General features: G+C 40.7%; 1 protein-coding gene across 2 annotated transcripts; it reads left to right on the forward strand.

Annotated features, from left to right (window-relative positions):
- Positions 1 to 1,597: 1,597 nt before the first annotated feature.
- Positions 1,598 to 22,066, forward strand: abcd3a (ATP-binding cassette, sub-family D (ALD), member 3a). Of its 2 annotated transcripts, none has more exons than XM_076290196.1 (23): positions 1,598 to 1,732; positions 2,367 to 2,403; positions 2,587 to 2,688; positions 3,581 to 3,669; positions 3,803 to 3,872; positions 8,987 to 9,084; positions 9,424 to 9,547; positions 9,656 to 9,712; positions 9,806 to 9,948; positions 10,164 to 10,233; positions 10,397 to 10,466; positions 10,636 to 10,733; positions 11,343 to 11,434; positions 16,842 to 16,933; positions 17,028 to 17,100; positions 17,199 to 17,262; positions 18,114 to 18,191; positions 18,563 to 18,628; positions 18,773 to 18,862; positions 19,182 to 19,301; positions 19,615 to 19,719; positions 20,415 to 20,471; positions 20,939 to 22,066. In XM_076290196.1, exons 1-23 carry the CDS (start codon positions 1,623 to 1,625, stop codon positions 21,014 to 21,016), a joined length of 1,983 nt encoding a protein of 660 aa, XP_076146311.1. In that variant the 5' UTR covers positions 1,598 to 1,622; the 3' UTR covers positions 21,017 to 22,066. The 2 variants fall into 2 exon arrangements, with proteins under 2 accessions (XP_076146311.1, XP_076146309.1); XM_076290194.1 differs by lacking the exon at positions 3,803 to 3,872 and adding an exon at positions 6,171 to 6,240.
- Positions 22,067 to 22,190: the final 124 nt, after the last annotated feature.

Consider the following 22,190-nt stretch of genomic DNA (forward strand, 5'->3'; position numbering starts at 1 on the left):
AGCCTATATTCATTTTGCCACCTTTGTAACATTTACCTTTATCTTAGTTTTAGTTTACCGTGATGTATGACTTTAAACAGCGAGTGCTTGGTATGATGATCAGCTCCTCTAATGCAGGGTAGGACTACGTTTTGACAAGCATACAAATTCACCTTGTTATTGCCCCATCTGAAATGACTCCTCTACTTTTGCTGCCTCCATCCTTTCTGTATTTGTTATGTTAAATTTTTTTGTATATGATGGCACTGAAGTCTTGAGTTAGTTGGTAACCAAATAGCACACATTGCACTACACGCTGCGTACTGTACATGCATTCTCTCTCTTCTATTTCTTGCAGCTGTTTAAACACCCGCTAGATAGTTTAAATACACCAACATTCGTTTTTGCAGCACAGATTATTTCTGAAAGTTATTTGTCTACTAGGCCTAGCCTACTGGCTGATTTATCAAACGAGTGCTTTCTCGTTCGTCCTCCGCAAACTACTGGTGTTTCGGTAGAGAGCCATTGAATAAGCGATGCCAAGCAATTTCTGTAACACTTTTTGTGACATTCATCAATATCTCCTCATTTAATGTAAGTTCCTTCGGACAATAGGCCTACGTTCTATACGTGGAGTTGTCCTCCATCTCAGTTGCATCAGTTTTCTAATTTTGAAGGTTCTAAAATATGACGATATGCTTCACTGAATCCTTCTCGTTTTCTTTCATTTGTCCAGCTAACTTCTCCATTGAAACTAGCCATTTATGATGGATTACACAGTCGACATTCTGAAATGTCCTGCACGATCAAGGCCAAATGAAGTTATCATATGCAGCCACTGTGTCAGCAGCATGAGTGCTGACGGTGACGGTGCGTTTCTGATGTCAGATTATTATGTAGGCTAGCCTACTAGACTGTTCTCACGTTGTAGCGCTTTACTTAAATGAAGTAGCATTAATCAATATGAGGGGCAGAGGGGGATAAATGTTGTCCCCCCCGGCGATGAAAATAATTAAGCAGAGGGGAGGATATCAAGACCAGAGGGTGGGAAATCCCACCCATCCCCCCCTACAAATCGCACCCTGAACCTAACTATGGTAGAAGTTTCATGTTTCTTTCAAAAACAATTTTCATGGTTACCCGCTGTACTACTCATACTTTTCATGTTCATACTTTTCACATGGCCAACATTTCTAAAACTTTTTTGTATTGGTCTTAAGTAATATTCAAATTTTCTGAGATACTGAATTTGGGATTTTCATTAGTTGTCAGTTATAATCATCAAAATTAAAAGAAATAAACATTTGAAATATAACAGTATGTGTGTAATGAATGAATAGGCTACAAGTTTCACTTTTTGAATGGAATTACTGACATTAATCAACTTTTTGATGATATTCTAATTATATGACCAGCACCTGTATGTAGTACTGTGATTGAGAGTATAGAGTGCAGTATTGACTTTTTTCTCTATTATATTGGTTAGTTATTTAGTTAGTTAAGGGCGGAACGCGCATCCCGGTCGTTGTTCCCTTGTGCGTGGGGCGTCTTTCACGCACGATAAGCCTGTGGTCTCTCCCCACCCAAACTACCCGGCATGCCCATTGCTGTTCTCTGACCGGCTCCGGCTCGCACTAGGAAACATGGCGGCCGTCAGTAAATATCTGACTGCGAGGAACTCCTCTATAGCCGGCGGTGTGCTTCTAGTTTTGTACCTCATCAAACAAAGGAAAAGCGCAAAGAAACTGAACGGGTATGTCCCTGCGCAGTAGGAGTGGAAAAGTTGAAGTAGCATAGTAGAAACTGGTACTGATCAAGCGCAAGGATAAGGGTGTCATACCACTGGGCTAGCTAGCCGGCTAACATTAGCAGTGTGTCTCTTGCTCAGTTGCTAGAAAGCGGTTCCCCAACCAGAATTGACAGTTTCAGAACTGTCAAAGTGTAGGAATGCTGGTATTGTATGGATGTAGACGGGAAAGTACATCGTATACCCAGTGTATCGTTAATGTTTATTTTTTGGCACAGTGTTATAGAATTGTAACTAGAAAATTCATGTCCTTGATTATTTTTCTCAATGGTCAATTACATTGATGTTAGCTAACTTAACAATGAGGTATTTTATGCCCTCGGTAAACACGCTAATCGCACTTATGTTTTCCATAACTTTGTTGAAAATAGCTAACAAACTTTATGATGTTTTTGGTGTACACTAGCAACCTCACAATACTCTAAAAAGTTAGAGGTTATTGCCTTTTGATTTGCAGGTTACTCAAGTAACTTCTCCAGACAGCAACGTGTTCATACATGAAATGCGTAACCTAAAAGAAGTAATTTGCACATTTAAGGATATAATAATAATGTCAATATAATCTGTCTTGAATTTACAGAAAGAAAGGGGGTGCAGAACTAGTACTGAGCAATGAGGTAAGTGACTACTAGCATATTATAACATGAATCTTTCTTGTGTACAATAATTTTTACGGTCTGTATTGTTTTTATTTAAAGTTTGATAAATAGTAGACCTAAATAGGCCATAACATTCTGAATTGATTTGAGTTTGGCAACATCGCTTTAATGGCTATCTTTAATATCCCATCTCTCCTGCAGCAGAAAGAGGCCAAAAAAGACCGGGCTGCCGTGGACAAGGTGTTCTTCTTACGCATCTGCCGCCTCCTCGGGATCATGGTGCCTCAATTTTTCTGCAAAGAGGTGGGCATCACCCTTCCAGTCTCAGTTGCATCATAAGTGATTAGTGCAGCAATTTAAAGTCTCAGTCACTGTCTTGATTTAACAGTGTTGTAGAAGAGAAGATAGTCTACATACAAGTTACTCTACCTACATTTGCTGAATTACATTCTTTAGTTGACACAATAGGGTAACAAAGAATTTAAATCTGGCAGATGTATATTCTCTGAAATCCTAGAGTACATTTACATAACAGTGACAAACATAAATTAATTTAAATTAAGATCATTTCATATTCAAGTTGTTCAAGTGTTGGGTCAAAACCTCCTCAAACCATGCTTGCCTCCCTATTTGACACAACTATCCATGTTGACCTTGAAGTAATTAATGTGTCATTTGGCCTTGACCTATTGTTGTGAGTTCATAGTATGCTCATTGCATCACCTTGCAGACTTTTTCTTATCTGACTAATGCAAAGCCAGTGTCTGTGTAAGCTTTACATAATGTTTACACTGAGGGATTAATCTCATCAAATGCATTCTGTAACACAGTTAAAATACATATAATTTAGCACACCAGTGTATTGTATGGTAAAGATATAATGTTTTGTATGGGAAGCTATAATGTTTTGTATAGGAAGCTATGTTTCCTGGAGTTCTCAGCCTGCCTTTATATTGATAACCCTAAATTGCAATGATTTGGTGAGATTAGTCAATGATAAAGCTTTATCTTGCCTCTCACTGGAGCTTATCAGTATAGTATGTCACAATGTCTCTTTTCTCAGCAATAGTATATTGAGTTGCCCTTGTCACATATACTTTCTATTTTTTTTTTGTAATGCACTGTCCTGCAATGTAGCCCATTAGTGGTCATGCAATAGTGGCTTGGTTTCTAATCTCAGTTTCTGTTTTCACAGACGGGATATTTGATACTAATTGCAGCAATGCTGGTGGCACGAACCTATTGTGACGTGTGGATGATCGAGAACGGCACCATGATTGAAAGGTTGGACTCAGGAGCACCTCTCCCCTCTGCAAAATTGATATTCTGTCGCAGCGTGTTTGGTGTTTGCGGTGTTGGTGGTCGGAGCATTTAGTATTCTCTCCATGTTGATTTGTTGCATTCTAATCTTCCACAGTGGAATCATAAGCAGAGATATCAATCTATTCAAGAAGCACTTTTATTCCTACGTGGCTGTCATACCAGGGGTAATTGTTTTGCAAGTGTGTGATGTTAACCGCAGTGAGAGATCAATGTAACTAATATGCCTGTGCTGTTGGTTCTCTCAACTCCATTGCCTAGACCCACCGCAGGCATGTCTGAAGTGAACCTATGTTTCACTAACATCTATGATCAGTTGAGCTCTATCAAGCACAACAGACTGTCTTTAACACTACATATCCATATTCCTTGAGAGCCAAAATGTGTCAGACTGTCCCTCTCTTGTGCTTGTAACATCTAAAGACTACAGTCCATGAGCCCAAAAACAAAAAAAACAAAAAACACTTATCAGTACCACCAGAGGTAGCAGAGTCTAGTAGTGATTTTTTGTAACCCTCCATCATGTGTGAGAGACATTATTATGTGATGGCAGCTAAATTATTATGCTATACAGCATAGGACTATTTACAGGTACAGGTGCGCCAAAGTATGTAGGAAGATGGAACATGTGTTAATTCATTTTCAATCACATGTTGAGGATCCAGGCTTTTAGAAACTATAGTTTAGGTGGTTGATTTATTTATGACAGGTTGATCTAATATTCCTCTTTGTGGAGTTAAGATTACCTCAAGATCAATTCATCGATCCAAAGAAAAACAAAAAAACAGCTGCTCAAATAGAAAGTTTTTTTTGCTTCTGTTGGTGTATCAACAATAATGTTGCCACCTTGGTTGGTACTGATATCTGGTCTGGCCTGTGGACTACTAGTACCAGTAGTAGGGCCAATTCTCTCTCCTCTGCTTCACCAGTTCTAGACCAGGGATCCTCAACACGTTATGACTCTCTATGAACATGGTTACTCACCCCCTGACTTTTACAGCCAATAATCTTGATAACTCATATGTTGTATCTAGGGCTGAAACGATTCATCGCGTTACTCGAATAACTCGATTACAAAAATTACTCGAGGCAAAAACCCTGCCTCGAAGCCTCGTTAAATTCCTATGACGCGCACTATACGCGCAGGGATCTGATTGTTCCACACGGACCGTTGTTCAGGAAGCACACCACTAGCGCGTGAATCGTGAATTTAGCTGGCGCGATGGCGGAGTCAAGATGTCCATAAATGGCAGAGAATGTCTGAAGTTTTCAAGTATTTTTGGGATCATTACATACTCAAAAAGGAAAAGAACAAGCATCTGAACCGAAAACATCCACTCCATGCTGTTTCACCAAGTGTCAATAAAGTAGGCCATCTATCTATCTAGCTATCTACGTAGCCTATAGCCTAGCTACATTGATGTTGGCTGATTTTAATCACATACTGTATTTGTAGCGATGTCATGATATAATGTTTAGCTTTGATGTTTTTAAGTAGTAAACTTATTCACGTTCAATTGCAAGACAGTATGCCTAAAAAAAGAACCCCTTATACACACATGCATGCACCCTCATCTTCCCTCACGCACCGCACGCGTGCACACACACACACACACACACACACACAGGTTGCTAGGTTACCATAGCAAATAGGCTCACCCCAGAAATTATTTTTTAGTAGCCTAATAGTAAAATTATTTGTTAGTAGCCTAATGGTAGGCTATTTTTGAGTAGCCTAATGGTAAAATTATTTGTTAGTAGCCTAATGGTAAGTGCTGCAGGTGTAGAAATCTACATAAAACAGATAGGACTATTTACTTTGATGTCAGGTCTAGATTACAGCATGAAACTTGTGCATATTAATACATTAAATTGCTTTCCCTCTTCTCCCTCCCAGCACTTCATAGTATGGACAGCTTTGTTCGCCCAGCTAAGTCATGCACAAGAGGCTGCAATTTTACAGAGAGCATTTTGAACATTATTTAATTGTTGGCACTGGCACTTATAAACACTAAATGGGTAAATTGCAATAAATGGGCTTAGTTTCGTAGCCTGATGTGGGAGTTAGAATAAATACCTCTGTGCCAATTGCTTGATCATTTTACAGCCATGTCATTTTCGTTATGCATTATTTGTTTTGGTTGTTTAAAAATGCAAAAAAAAAGATTAATTGATCGATGAAGTGCTAGATTAATCGATTACAAAAAGAATCGATAGCTGCAGCCCTAGTTGTATCATCATTAACTAGTTCAGACCTCCTCTGCCAAGTCCAAGTGCAAGCGTATTGCATGTCCGGTGCATATAATGTATTTGTGCACGTCTTGAACACCCCTGGAGAAGTCCACTAGTGTGGAGCTTAGTTCTGCTTTCGTTTCACATGTTGACTGACCAGTGTCCTGCACTTATGTTTTTTCTGTGGTGTGTGTATGTACTGTGTGTGTGTGTGTGCATGTTGTGGTTTGCAGTGCAATTATTGGTCGCTCCACAAACGGTTTCAAGAAGTACTTGCTGAGCTTTGTCAAATTCATGCCGGCTGTAAGTGTGCCTATTTTTTTCTCAGAAGTTCTCAACATGACCCGTCACAGTGGACACCCATTGATATAGAGACTCTATGGAAACTGTATTCAGATCAGTTTTTATCACAAATTGTAGTGATTTGGATTTTAGCACCAGAGGAGCTCTGATGAGTTATGTGTCTATAGTCTTGTATAACAATTAATTTCATACAATAATCACGTTAATGTCTTCATTAGGGCTGGGACAACGCATCGACGTAATCGATGACGTCGACGCAAAAAATACGTTGACGCAAAATATGAGCGTCGATTCGTCAAGCATAAAGTGTGCTGCTAAATATTTTTAATTCTACACCTTCAATGTTTTCCATACGTTGACTAATCTGTTAGCCTAGAAATCTAGACGCACCCTAGGGCCGGCAAATTAATTTGATCAGCCTGTATACATTTCAATGATATAGGATGGCCCACCAGGCTACTAATCTGTGGCTGGGCACCACAAATTCAAAACCGGCCACCACAGATTGATGTTCTATATTGTAGGCCTTCTATTTAAATTAAAGATAAGATAAAATAATTTCATTGAGCTGCACTTTTTACTCACACAGCCTTTCCTCGCCCCGCCCGCTCTCTCTCGTAACGAGCCCGCTGCTCCTCCTCTATGGGGGGTTTTTCCTGCCATTAATAAAATTAAAATGAAAACCGTGAAATTAAAATGAAAAACTCGTTTTGCCATTTAATTTTCAAATTGTCAGTGCAATTATCCTGCCAAATTTAAAAATATACATTTGGCTTTTAATTTTCCTGATAAACACGATACGCGATAAAAATCGCGAGCCTGCTCAATTCGTCGGAGAGGACAGTACCTAAATCCAAGCTCCTGCATTCTACGCCATACTGTCCTCTCCGATGAATTGAGCAGGCTCGCGATTTTTGTTGCTGTCATTCCTAACTGCACATAGGCTGTAATCGTCTCGGCAGGGATATCCTGCCTGGGCCAGCCTTGTGTGATACAAGGGGACTCTAGGGCCGCTACGGCCTCGTCTTGGACCGATCTGGCTGCCATCTTGCCGTCAACCAACCGCGTTTATTGATCTAAAGCTAAATCATGATCATGGTAGGCGCATTTAATTTGTCGTCACCAGTGCACCACCCACATACATCTCATTAACAATGCAGCTCATTTGCATGTTGTGAACTTGAAAATGAAAATGAAAATCGAGAAATGGAAAATAAATCGCAAGCAGGTGTCAGTTTTCATTTTATTTATCATTTTGGCATACATTGTGCGCATTGTCAGGAAAAGGCAAAGTCAAAGTGAAGTTTGCATTTTCATTTTCCAACTAACATTTTCATTTTCATTTTTGGCAGTAATATACCAGGATGGTAATGAAAATGAAATGACAAATAGACGTTTTCAATTTATTTTTATTTTTGTCACAAATGTATCGTGTTTATCAGGAAAATGAAAAGCCAAATGTATATATTTCATTTTATTTTTAAATTTGGCAGGATAATTGCACTGACACTTTGAAAATTAAATGGCAAAACGAGTTTTTCATTTTAATTTCACTGTTTTCATTTTAATTTTATTAATGGCAGGAAAAACCCCCCATACTCCTCTGCATGTGCATTTAACAAAATATTCACGATTGTTGAAGGATTGTTGTTGCCACATAGAAGCACTGCATAGAACACAGTGAGCTAAATTGCTATTAAATCCGCTTAGCATCGTGACCATGCTGCACAAATTTGCAGCATTAAAACTGCTGAATTAAAGTTAAAGTAAACTCTGCTGAGGTCTTATCACAACATAGTACATTGAGGAGACTAAACTAAGTTAAGTTACAGTATGCAATCAAGCAGTATCTCAAAGCTAACGTTAGAATACTGTTTGGGTGTCAAGTTTAGCATGCTTACTTGCAGCTGCTTATTCGTTACTCATGCAGGGCTCATTTTATTGACTCTGAATGTTTGCAAAATCCCGATGTAAATGGAAAAGTGTTTTCCAAGACTCAAAAGTGCTTGTCCAAAGGAGAAGTACGAACCGTTATTTGAACTAACTACGTTATGAATTGCATCCACACATCAGCAGCCTTTTAACTGTGTTAATGTTAATTGCAAGGATTTACACACGGACATCTTAAAATGACTCAATTAGACATACAGTACTGAACTTTATTGAATGCTACCTCTGACTAAGAATGCATTACTTTGCACTTGTATAGTCTTTTATTTTGGAATCTTAAGAGCAATAAACATATATTGCGATGTTAAAGAATTCATGTTTTTTTCATTCAGATGTGTAAATAAACATGTATAAGATGCTATTAGTGAATTAATGGGGAGATAATCGAATCGAAATCGAATCGGACTGAAAAAATGAATCGTTAGATTAATCGATGCATCGAAAAAATAATCGCTAGATTAATCGTTTAAAAAATAATCGTTTATCCCAGCCCTAGTCTTCATAATGTCCTATGTCTTGTTAATGTCTTCATTATATTAACTTAACATATTCTTATTGTTGACTAATATGCTGTAACATACTGTCAACATCAGTACTGTCAGTAGCCCTACTTATTGAATTGTGTATGAATTGCTGAAATCTTGCCCTCCTTACACAGTATGTCATTCAGTAAATAATAGAGGATGTGTGGGCCGAAATGTTTGTGTAAATCGGACTGACAGGTAGAGCAAGGTCTGCTGTCTGGGGTTTTTGAAATAATGGAAGGCATGTGACTGGTTGTTCCTGCTCTCCACAGATTGCGTTAGTGAATAACTTCTTGAAGCTGGGCCTGAATGAGCTGAAGCTGTGCTTCCGTGTGCGCCTGACCAAGCATCTCTACGATGAGTACCTGAAGTAAGACTGCCAGGGCTGGAGTGGTAGTCCCACACCCTCCACACCAGCATATCACTGCGTAACACTTGCAAAACACTTAGCTAATCTTCCCTCTTTGGCAATACATTCCCTGTACTTTCAAAAGATTAGAGGAATTCCTTGGCTATACAGGACTTTCACCAGTCCCATAACATAGAATATAGAATAGGCTGACATTGAATTGCTGCATTTCTGGATGTTGTGATTGAAAGTTACAGGCCATAGTGAGAATGCATCTGTAGTGTAATACAGTTTGATACAATGTGGACATGCATTTGTAATATAGTTTTAGTAATATTGAATTACCTGTATACATTTCAGAGGGTACACTTACTATAAAATGGGCAATCTGGACAACCGCATCGCAAATGCTGACCAGCTTTTGACTCAGGATGTTGAGAAATTCTGCAACAGTGTGGTGGAACTCTACTCCAATCTGAGCAAGGTAAACACATGGACAAAGTCAAAACAGAGTCACCAAAACAACTGACATCTTTAACTTACAAAATAAAGTATTTAAGAACTGAAATGTTGTTTACTTTTTTCCCTACAGCCCCTCCTGGACATCGGCTTGTACATTTTCAAGCTCACAAGTGCCATTGGAGCATGGGTAATCTGAACTGAATTTCTGTGTTCCATGCTAAAATGTAACTAGCCATTTCTGTAACACATTGACAGGAAGTGATGTAATCTCTGAGTGCAGGGCCCAGCAAGCATGATGGCGTACCTGTTGGTGTCAGGTCTATTCCTGACGAGGCTGAGACGGCCCATTGGCAGGATGACCATGACGGAGCAGCGTTTTGAGGGCGAGTACCGCTACGTCAACTCACGCCTAATCACCAACAGGTAAGGAATAAAGCAGTGTTCTATATCTAGTGCTACGTGTTCTTCAGGACCTCAAGGTGGATGGAAATGACTAGCTGTAACATTTGTGCATGCTCTCCAGAGCTGTTAGTTGTATCAGTCACCTTTTCCTTGCTAGCACTACATAGTACCTGTTGGGTAATACTTAGTGAGGAGTTCTTTGCTGTTTTAATATGTTTGGTATTTGTTGTCCACAGTGAGGAGATTGCGTTTTACAATGGAAATATTAGGGAGAAAGCGACTATCTACTCAACCTTCCAGAAACTGGTAAGCAAAAGAGTCCTTGGTTGTGAATGGGTAGTGCTAACTATTTATTGTATTATGGAATCAGAGGTTGGACATCACTTCAACACAATTTGCAGATGTATTTTCCACACATTCAAGACATGCCATTCTTTAGAGATGACACATCCATTTTCTTGCTCCACAGGTCAATCATTTGCACAATTTCATTTTCTTCCGTTTCTCGATGGGCTTTGTGGATAGCATCATTGCCAAATGTGAGTAAAGGCTGCTGTTGCCATGGAGGCTTGTGTGAAAGGATGTGGCATTTACATGAGCACCCGTCCTAAACAGATATACAGATACTGCCCACGGCTGATAGGCACATTCATGTCATCTCCACGTGAGGTTGGCGTTGACGTGTCTCCCACTTGTCTCTTCTCGCAGACTTTGCCACGGTGGTGGGCTACCTGGTGGTAAGCCGGCCCTTCCTGACCCTGTCCCACCCACGCCACCTAAACAGCACCCACTCCGAGCTGCTGGAGGTGAGAACAGCACCCTGAGACATCAGGGGCTTCAGAAATGCCAATGCCCTCCAAGAGGGGCTCAGGCCCAGGCTACACCGGGGCCGCAACCGAAGTGCTCCATTCAACACAGCGTAAAAATAGTTCTAGAACACTGGTCTAATTTTTTTTAAACGTACGTGGCGCCATCACGTCTGATGTAGCCAGTTTCATTGATGATAGTGGAAGCTATTTGTTGCAGAAGACACAGAGCGAACGGAACCCTTCAGTTACGTACTCGGTGTAGCCTTCCTGTCAGGAAGTAGTTTTCCATGGAATGTGAGCCTAATGACTCTACACTCATTGTAGGAGCCACACAACTGGTTATCTGGCTGCATATTCCCATTCATAGATGTATCTTATAAATCCCTCATGAAACACACATCTATGCATGAACAGTAGAACAGAACAGAAGGAGAATTGTATTGAATACACATATACAGTATATTGAGGCTGTTTTAAGACATGTTAAATTTCCACTGTTTCTGTCTACAATATGTGCTCAAAACTCTTGACACAGGACTGCTGTCCCTGTGAAAGCCCTCTCAGCCCTGTGAAAGCCCTCTCAGCCCTGTGTGATTTCTCCTACAGGACTACTACCAGAGCGGGCGTATGCTGCTGCGCATGTCCCAGGCTCTGGGCAGGATTGTGTTGGCAGGTCGTGAGATGTCCAGACTCTCGGGGTGAGTCACTCAAACCCCTCTCCACGCTGGCTCTGCTCCGAATGATTCCCATTCTTTTTTTTTTTCATTTAATCTTTTTTTTTTTAGTTTAGTTTATTTGTCCTTACATAGGAAATTTGTTTTCACATACCATACAAGCCTCACAGACATGAAATACATAGATACACACAGTCACGGTTCTTCACCCACCACCCACCATCCTGCCACCACATACCCCACCCACATATATGTTAACAGCACATATACAGCACATGTATCACAACAGCACACATACAGCACATATACATCACATTACACAGATAACAACAGGAAAACCATCACCAGTTGACATTACAGAGGAATGAGGCCGGCACAGTGATCCATCTTGCAAGCAGACCTGTCCATCAATCCACCCATTCATCTAGCTGCCCGCTGGTGGTGCCACATACCCATTTATTTTCTCACTGTCCACACACCCACCTATCTATCCATCTATCCAATTCTTGACATATCTGCTGATTAGGGGTGGGCAATATGGACAAAAAATAATATCTCGATTTTTTTTGTGATTTTGACGATAACAATAATTAGTCAATATCCTTTAAAAATGTGTTTTTGTTAAAGTCTGAGTTACTTTACAGCTCATTATTTATGAATAGCATCATTACAATAATAACCAATAACCTAACCTGTGACTTTTTAACCAAATCAACTCTATGACACATTTCCAATTCTGCCCCCACTTGTGTGTGTGTGTGGCAATGACATGGTCTAGCCAGCTACATAGAAGATGAATAGGCCTAACAGTTTCCCAAGAGAAAGTCTGAAGCTGAAGTTCCTTTCAAACCTTTACATAGGATTCACTGTAAAACTAAGCAGACCACCAGAGTACATCTCAGTTATTTCCTTCGATGTTTTGTTTAAGAGCAATCATGTAGGCTAGCATTCCAAGTTACAGAATAGAAACCAATGCTTATGGCAGTGGTCACCAAACTACGGATACGGCCCGCCACCTCATTTTGGGTGGCCCCCCAAACATGTCTGTGGTATATAGCATCTGGCCCGCACCGGAGTACGACATCGTCAAACTATAACCTCCATAATTCCCCCCATTCATTCTCTATGGCGAGTCATAACAATACACATGTAATACTCTTTTTGTCCACTGGTGGTTGTTTTGGCGCTGTTTCGCGTTTGCCCTCGAAAACGGAATGAACCTACCTGCAAACAATGTAAGAGGCCTATGCTGACTGCATCAGTGCTCAAAGTATTCTAAAAGTTTATCAATTAATTGTTACTAACTAACTAACTTCTATTCAAGTCATATTTCTTGGACTTTCTGGGATAATTATTTCTATTTTTATTCACTCTTCAAATGCTCATACAAATTCACAAAGTTCTCATCAGGTGAGTGAAAGTTAGAATGGTGGTCATTTCAGATGTTTTTGCCAGCACTTCATAAAACTTTTATAGTTTGAGAACTTTAAATTATTTGTAGGATATTGCTTGTTCACAACTTGAGCGGTGTATGCAAAGACACACATTTTAAATAAAATATACTTTTGGGAAATGTAATTAAATTAAATGTAATGGAATATTCAACTAAGGTAGACTGTTATTGTTCACAGCACTAAGCTATTTATGGTTACTAATATACTCCGAGTCTCTGGCCCTCTCTTAGAGCCAGGCATAGTGAGCTGGCCCTCGGAAGAAAAAGTTTGGGGACCACTGGCTTATGGCTAATGTATATGAGAAATCCCATAGAGATGCTAACGGTTAGCATAATCGGTAAACGTAGATATTTAGAACGAATTTCAGTCCATTTACAAAAGAGTTACATGAGAATAGTTCTTTGTTCACCACTGACTATTAAAATACTCAAAGGCTAATGTTTTCTCTCCATATAATACCGTGTAGGAAAAAACGTGACTGTCTGATCAATGCTACTTAAACAGAAGTAGCAGCATAAAATCTCAAGTTGGCTACTCTAGGCGTGCATGTGACAATGTTGTGACCCACTAGTGATTATGTGACACTTACCGTATTTTCCGGACTATAAGTCGCACTTTTTTTCATAGTTTGGCTTGTCCTGCGACTTATAATCAGGTGCGACTTATATATGAAGAAAATTATATAATTGAACATGTTTTTAAATGTTAATTTATATTAACTGACATGAACCCTACATGAAACATTATCGTCTACAGCCTTGAGAGAGCGCTCTCAAATGCACAAGTCGTGAAACACACGTGCATACTTAAATCCTCAAATTACTGCCGGGATTCTATTTATAGCTGGGCCTCAGATTCGGACAAATAAAAGCCAGTATAATTGTGTTTCAATTTAACTCATAAAATAGCTCTTCTTAATAATTTATATTGTTGGTTGGTTTAATATTGTTGGCAACGAAGTCATTGTCCTACACCATGAGTCTCCAACACATTGCTCTCAAGCTACCAGTAGCACGCAGCCCCAGGTTAACCTACATTTAAACACAATTGTTTAGTGTTGCACGGTGTATCGATACTAAAAAGGTATCGCGATGCCTTCACGCAAAAAACGATACGATTTCAGACGTTTTTAGAATCGATACTTTATTAAAATAATAACGTTCTGTGTCTGTGTGAACTGCTGCTCTCACTGCTCCTTGCACGCATCTAGGCAAGTGGGCGTGTCTAGGCAGGCAGCTCTGAGTGAGTGAGTGGGCAGCCAACGTCAACATAGTTATTTGCCGACAGTTCTAGGCCTTGTGGATAAAACAAAAGGTGCAGTGAAATCTGCAACTATTTCGGATACATCGCGAATAGTGAAGGCAAGCCATCAGGTACACAAAGTCATTTAAAAGCAGTAGGCTACGCATGGAACTTGGCTAAACACCTCGCAGACATATCCCAACATTTTTAAAGAGTTCAAAGAACGACAGGTTAACGATTATGCTATAGAAAACACGACTACATGGTTAGTGCCAAGTTCTTCTCTTATGTTTTAGTCTAGCCTAAGTGAAACGAGTATGGTTATCTGGGATAAAGCGAACCTTCCTTCATCCATGAATTTTGACGAGACATAACGAGCTGTAATCATTTTGACGAGACATAACGAGCTGTAATCATAGGGTGCTAAAGTGATGAAAGCGCAATGTTCACGCCAGAATAACATTACCATAATTGTAAACGATCTATTTCATGTTCGGTCAGTAGCCTAATACTGGTAATATTTGTCATGGCATGTAGACTGCAATTTGTTCAATAATTATTGCCCAGATGTAGGATAGGCTACCCGAAATGCGCTAATTAAAGCCCACAGCATAATACCACCAAAGCTTGTTGGGTCCTAATAATAGCGGCTTGTTACAGTACGTGGTAGCAAATCATGTTATCAAAGAAATAGACGTAATGTAGGAATGCACACAGATATATTGCAACAGGTAATGGTGTAGGCCTATCTGACGAAGACCTGAGTTGTTGGAACGTCGTACTTGTACACTGGGCGCAAATAAGACTATCCTCACATTTTCCCCTTTGCAACTGTCAAAGAAATCCCATGAACACGGGAAGGCCTAGGGTAGCCTATACTGTACATCAGATGGCCTAAAGATTAGGCCCCTCTGCATAGCATTCAGTGATTTGCATGCAGTAATTTTAACACTGACCTTGATCTAGCCTAGTTTGGCTATTTAAAGCTACTTTATTGCCAAAACACAACACAATGTAAATGAACTATAACAAACAATAAAGGACTTAATCACACAAAGTAGGCCTACTATTTTACTCACTGCTCCAGGTTAATGTGTGCTTCAATGTGTGACCTGTGTGTTCACTAATTCACGGATGGGATACATGCAGAGACCAAATTCCTTGTATACCAAAGTATACTTGGCCATAAAACCTGATTTACATTACATTTTACACAATTGAAGCGAATTAGGTTGGTAATGTATGTAGTCTCAGAGTAAGTTACACTTTACGGTAAGTGTACATGAATTAATTCATGATTTATGTATTACTTCATTCATTAATATCTAATTAATCATCAGGAATTTACTGAGTTCATAGTTTGTCATTTGTCAAATGAACTATAACAAACAATAAAGGACTTAATCACACAAAGTAGGCCTACTATTTTACTGACTATAAAAAAATAATAATTATGTAGGAAGTTTAGAAGTTTAGAACCCAGAATTGACCTACACACTACAAAAGTGCACCATATTTAACACAAATGACTCAATACACTTGGAGGAGGTATGAGTCCTTTCTTCTCCAGATATCTTAGGATTTCGCCGTAGTATCGTTTTAGTATCGAGCATCGTGATATTTATGGCAGGTATCGTATCGAAGTCATAATTTTGGTATCGTGACAACACTACAATTGTTGCTGCCAGGCATCAGCCTATGAATTTTATAAAAAAGTAAATCATGCATAATTTAAAAAATAACTAAATTTAGGCTATCTTAGACCTCTTTGGCTATACGGAATAAGGTTTCCCTTGCAGCACAGCACACGTTCCATGAATGAATGAAAGCGGATGCCTTATCTCGCAATAAGCGGATGGACATCCCGACACTCTTTCATACATGAAACTTAATAGTGACCCAATGCCATTGATAGCCTACCGGTATGCTGCTCCAAACGAAAAGTATAGGCCTATGTCTCACAGTAAAACGCAAGAAATGAAGGCCTGACTGACTTATATGTTTTTTTCCTGTTCATGAGGCATTTTTTGACTAATGCGACTTATACTCAGGAGCGACTTATAGTCCGGAAAATACGGTACTCTGCTGCAGCCAGGGGCTTCTCCCGCATACACCTCCTGGGAATGTAGGAGTCTTCAATGCGTGATTTCGAGTGTTTTTTCCCCATAATTTAAATACTCGATAATGTCAATTTGCACATCGTTAAAACAACAATCACGATATTATCGCAGACGATATATATCGCCCACCCCTACTGCTGATCCACATAGAAGTTTGCTAACCCATTTGCATTATTCATTTAGCAGGCGCTCTTATCCAAAGCGACGTATAAAATGAGGAATAACATTCAAAGCTACTTTGCAAAGGAGACATTTGGTAGCAATAAATGCTACAACTAGAGGATCAGATTGCAGAAGTTTAACAAAGTGTCGAAGGAGGTGGTGGTAGAATGAGAAGGCGGTAGAAGGAAGTAGAAGGAGGTGAGTGGGGTTGTTAGATGTATTAGGAGAGGAGGTTCTCTCGGAAGAGTTGGGTCCATCCAACAATCTCTCATCAGTCTTATGATTCGTCCATTTATCCTCCCATTCCTTCATTTTTCCATTTATCTAGCAATCGTCCAGAACGGGTCCGAATGGTCTGAACAGTTCTTAACGGTCATTAGGTCCGTCACAGTGTCCTTCATTGCCTGACTCTGGGATGTTAACCATGATGCACTTCTGTTTCTGCCACACCAGGTTCACCGCCCGCATCACAGAACTCATTAAGGTTTTGAAAGACCTGAACTCTGGGCGGTACGAACGCACAATGGTGAGCCATGTGGAGAAAGGTAAATAGTGAAAGCAGCTTCACAAGTGGTTGTTGTTGTTGTTGTCGTCATTGTCAGTGGTTTATTAAGAATTATTGTCTTTATTTATGTTTAGACACAGAAGCCATGGAAAAGCCTAAACTCATTCCTGGAAGTGGCCGAATCATCAACATCGACAACATCATCAAGTATGAACATATGGAAACTTGGCTGTTAGTTCTTCACACTATAATACTTAACCATCAACGCCTATCAAACAGCACTGAGCAGGATTGTGTCTTTGCAGGTTTGATCATACTCCTTTAGTGACACCTAATGGAGATATGCTCATCAAGGACCTGAACTTTGAGGTATGGCCTAGCACCTGCTTGTCTTCACTCACTGTTGCACTCCTGTGCAGAGCCTTAGCGAGCAACAAGGATACAGAAGTGCAACGCAAAGGGGGCTCATCGCTTCCAGGAGACTTCAAACTGTTTTTGACAAAGGATACAAAAGTGTTTCAATAGACAAGTTGCCTCTGAATCAGGGGGAATCTAGGCATAGCCAATTCACCTTCACCGGCACTAGAATGGTCAGAAATACCACTGCTCTGAATAACCTCCCATTAAAGCTGCAGTTGGCAAGTCTGACAGATTAAGGGGACAGCCAAAATGTTGAATGTTTATACTCACATGCCCCTCCCCCACTACCACTGAGCACCCTCTCATCGAGGTTTGTGCTCGTCAGTGCGCACCAGACTGTGATTGACAGTCAGATCTCACACAGCCCAGCTCTGATTGGACCAGAAGAACCGGGAGCTGTGGATTTTTGCAAAACAAATAACAGGCTCTAGGTGGAGGTAGAAGTGCGTTTGTTTTCCTAAAACTGGCTGATTTATGTTGTTCTGTCGGAGCATAGTGTCTGTTTCAGTGAATATGATAAAAAAAATATTGCCAACTGCAGCTTTAAGTACATCTAGGGTTCAGAATCAGATACATGGTCTCATTTTGAATGGGAGTTCATTCAACTTGAATTTGTCCTGAAGTGGTTGTACCACACCGTGTAAGGGCATTCTGTTTGAGTTCAAAGTGCAGACAACTGATTTGGATGTTACAGTTTTGTGTGTGTGTGTCTGTGTTTTATCCCTAAAAGGTTCAGTTCAAAGTGCAGACAACTGATTTGGATGTTACAGTTTTGTGTGTCTGTGTTTTATCCCTAAAAGGTTCAGTCAGGCACCAATGTTTTGGTGTGCGGGCCCAACGGCTGTGGAAAAAGCTCCCTGTTCCGTGTCTTGGGAGAGGTGAGTGGCCAGGGAGGGGTCACTGTGTTGGAAAACCTCTGTTCCCTCTGCACATGCAGCTGTCCTAAACACAGGGTTGAAGCCCCTGTTGTCTCCACATCCCAATTCGGATAGAAAACAAACAAATAAACAAATGCAGCAGGCTCTCAGTCAGCCTCAGTATCATGTGGTTAAAATCATCTAATGCTCAGGAATAGGTGTTTATTTCTAGACTCTTGTACCCACCCAACTTTATTCATTATGTTGTTTTGGTGTAGTTTATTTTTTGTTTTGGTAGGCTTCACACAATCATGCTATTACATAATGGCAGTCATTTATTAGTATTTATTGACCTCTAAAATGGCTTTGGATTTTGCTCTGCTGTCCATTAGCTGTGGCCTCTGTTTGGTGGCAGCTTGACCAAACCGGAGAGGGGGAAGCTGTTCTATGTCCCACAGGTGAGCTGCCTTCACAATGCCACTGTTATCAATGAATAGCATTCAGTGTGTTGTGAGTTCCGAGTGTCCTGCTGGACTGGCATAGTCCTAGTGGGTTCTATGGACTGGTGTGATGATCTGTGGTGCCTAATTTGTGGTTGTCAGAGGCCATACATGACGCTGGGCACCCTCAGGGACCAGGTGATCTACCCCGACACCCACGAGGACCAGAGGAGGAAAGGGATCTCTGATCAGGTACTGGAACCCACCAGACGCACCACTTAGCTTGGACATTCTACAGTATATTGACACATGATATTGTCTAACTGGTGTCTTTGTTTGTTTTGTTTTCCACAAACTTGTACATTCTGTCTATTTTGCATGTCGGCATCAAGTTTTGAGTGTTGTCACACCAGTCTTTGTGTGTGTGTGTGTGTGTGTGTGTGTGTGTGTGTGTGTGTGTGTGTGTGTGTGTTTGTGTTTGTTTGTGTTTTTACATATTTCTGTGTGTGTGTTTTTTTTTTTTTTTTTTTTACATATTTCTGTGTGTGTGTGTGTGTTTGTGTTTGTGCAGGTGCTGAAGGAGTACCTGGACAATGTCCAGCTGGGCCACATCCTGGACAGGGAGGGCTCCTGGGACATGGTGCAGGACTGGATGGACGTGCTGAGCGGGGGAGAGAAGCAGAGGATGGCGGTGAGTCTCAGTCCGATCGCAGCTGCTCCCTAGACCAGACGCGGCTATCTGCACAGAATCTGGACCTCATTGTAGCACAGCCTGGTTTATGGGCTGTCTTATTAGGAAGGAAGGTGCCTGTTGACACATGTTGCGTAACACACAGACTGCTTTTTATTATACTTTTTCTGGCATGAAACCTCTTTAATTTGGCGATAATGTCCTAGTCTGATATCCTGACCTGAAAAGTGTTTTTGAAAAGTGTCACATAATTCTAAATTCACTGTGTGTGTGTGTGTGTGTGTGTGTATACATGCATGCATCTCGATTACAGATGGCCAGGTTGTTTTACCATAAGCCTCAGTTTGCCATTCTTGATGAGTGTACCAGTGCAGTGAGCGTTGATGTGGAGGACTTTATCTACAGCCACTGTAGAACAGTAAGATCTCTCTCTTCGTCTCTCTCTCTTTCTCTCTCTCTCTCTCTCTCTCTCTCTCTCTCTCCCTCTCTCCCTCTCCCCCTTTCCCTCTGAGCCACACTCTCACTGATAGGGGTTGTTCTCTTTAGTGATGTCGAAGGGATGAGCTCACTGCTGGCCTAGAGGAATAAGTGACCTGATACAGTGTTTTACTGCTTCCATAGCAGAGTGTCAGACTCGCTTCTTCCATTAGGAGCCCTGTTGTCTCCACACAATTTAAGACTGCTGCTTTAGCAGGCGTGCATCAACACGCAGTGTGGTTTCCAATCGGGGTGTTTCTGATCCATGCTTACAGAATGAAATAAATGCATTATTATGATAACAATAACCCACTGATGTAAAGTGATGAGGTAAAGAAAGAGCTCTATGTGGAAATGGCAGATAGCATACTTCGTTCAATTATTATTAATTATTGATTACTTAGTAATGATTCTGTCATGACATACATAGGTGCAAAATGGCAAATTGTAGTCTGAGGCAATACCCATAACTGCTACACCTTTTCCCTTTTCTTAGTTAGACTTGTTTACTCAGATACTGGCACATTGATTTCTAAAGCCGTATAATGACTATGTAATAGCGCTCAGCGATCTCTTTGTTTCTTTGTTTCTCATTGTTTTTCTGCGTCCACGTCTCCTTCTCACTTTCCCCGACAGGTGGGCATCAGCTTGTTCACCGTGTCTCACAGGAAGTCCCTCTGGAAGCACCATGAGGTAAGAATTCTAAGGCCTCCTCACCAATGGGAGAAATCCAACACCAGCGGTCAGCGCTGTACAGCTCGTTCCTCTTGTTGTGTTAAAGCTGCAGTTGGCAAGTCTGACAGATTGAGGGGACTTAGCCAAAATGTTGAATGTTTACAACTCTCATGCCCCTCCCCCACTTCCACCGAGCACCCTCTCATCGAGTTTGTGCTCGTCAATGCGCACCAGACTGTGATTCAGTCAGATCTCACACAGCCCTGCTCTGATTGGACCAGAAGAACCGGGAGCAAAACAAATACCGGGGCGCAAAACCAAAAACAGGCTCTAGGTGGAGGTAGAAGTGCAGGGTTTTTTTCTAAAACCAGCTGATTTTATGTTGTTCTGTCGGAGCATTGTGTCGGTTTCAGTGAATATGATCAAAAATATCTTGCCAACTGCAGCTTTAACAGCCACACTTTTGTTGATCCCCCCCCTTACAGTACTACCTTCACATGGACGGCAGGGGCAGCTACGAGTTCAAACCCATCACTGCGGACACCATCGAGTTTGGTTCCTAAGGAGATGCTCCTCACTCTTATTCAACCCTTATTCAAGCTCACATAGAGGAGAGACCCAGTAACTCCCCCAACACAAAAACAGTGTCATACACTACATCTAAACAATTCTGTTTGTAATTTTGTTTGTCCCTTTTGATGAAGCTGTATTTATAGATCCGTTATAGTCTAATTATTAAAGCCTATTATTTTTGTCTCTGATTGTAAGTAATTTGTAATATATCGTAGTCAGGTCCACTGATCTGGACTGCCACTCTGTTGTAAAAGACAGTCTAATTCCTAATGAAATATATCTGTGTGTGTGTGTGTGTGTGTGTCTGTGTGTCTGTCTGTGTGTGTGTGTGTGTTAGTATCCCTATAGTTGTGAACTAAATGATGTCTAATCATTGAGGAGTCAGCCTGTGTAGCCTCTTGCATGGGAGCAGGGAGCTTTGCACAAATGAAATGTACCAGTGATGGGCTGGCGTACTAACAGTGCTTCCTATTATCATTAACTAGAATGAACCATTCTTAGTGTAGTCAAGCTGCAAAGACTAAGTGGCCTTAGTACTTATTGTATTACCTGATGGTTGGTTTAGAGTATAAAGCTGTGGGAGATAAACAAAAACTGTGCTTCCTGCCATTGGAAAATGTATGTAACCTGAGTTTGATACCTTGTTTCACTGCTTGTAGGTGTTTTACAGTGTTTTATTGAGCCTGTCTTGAGATGCAGGTGGGGTTTGCACCTTTGGGATGCTTTGACTAGCTCACTTGGGTCAGACATGCTCAATCACACACTGAAAATTGGATCTACAACCAGAAAGGTACTCAGCAAGCCTTTCATATCCACACACAATGTAAGAATACACCTGATGCCTATTTGTTTCTGATTTGTGACTTTTTTCTGAGATTACTGTAAGTGACTTTTGAACTGTAAAAGCTGCATTGTGTTGAAGCGGTGAGTTTTTATATGAGAAGGACTACAGTAGCCTAACAACACTGCACTCACACGGTGCATAGACCTGCGGTAAGCTGACCTGTGCATTTTCATTAAAAAACAAATGTGGAAGATCATTTTTATACGTTTGTCCTTTTTTAGTGTGTATGTGTGTGTGTGTGTGTGTGTGTGCGCACACAAATGTGTTGTGTTGTGCACAAATGTGCTAAAGGGTCACCGCAACCATACAAATAGTTACCC

The sequence above is a fragment of the Alosa pseudoharengus genome, unplaced genomic scaffold, assembly GCF_046254945.1.
Source record: "Alosa pseudoharengus isolate Yale_2024_CS ecotype anadromous, Long Island Sound unplaced genomic scaffold, YU_APseudo_1.1 YU_APseudo_1.1_scf_18, whole genome shotgun sequence".
Taxonomy (NCBI): Eukaryota; Metazoa; Chordata; class Actinopteri; order Clupeiformes; family Clupeidae; genus Alosa; species Alosa pseudoharengus.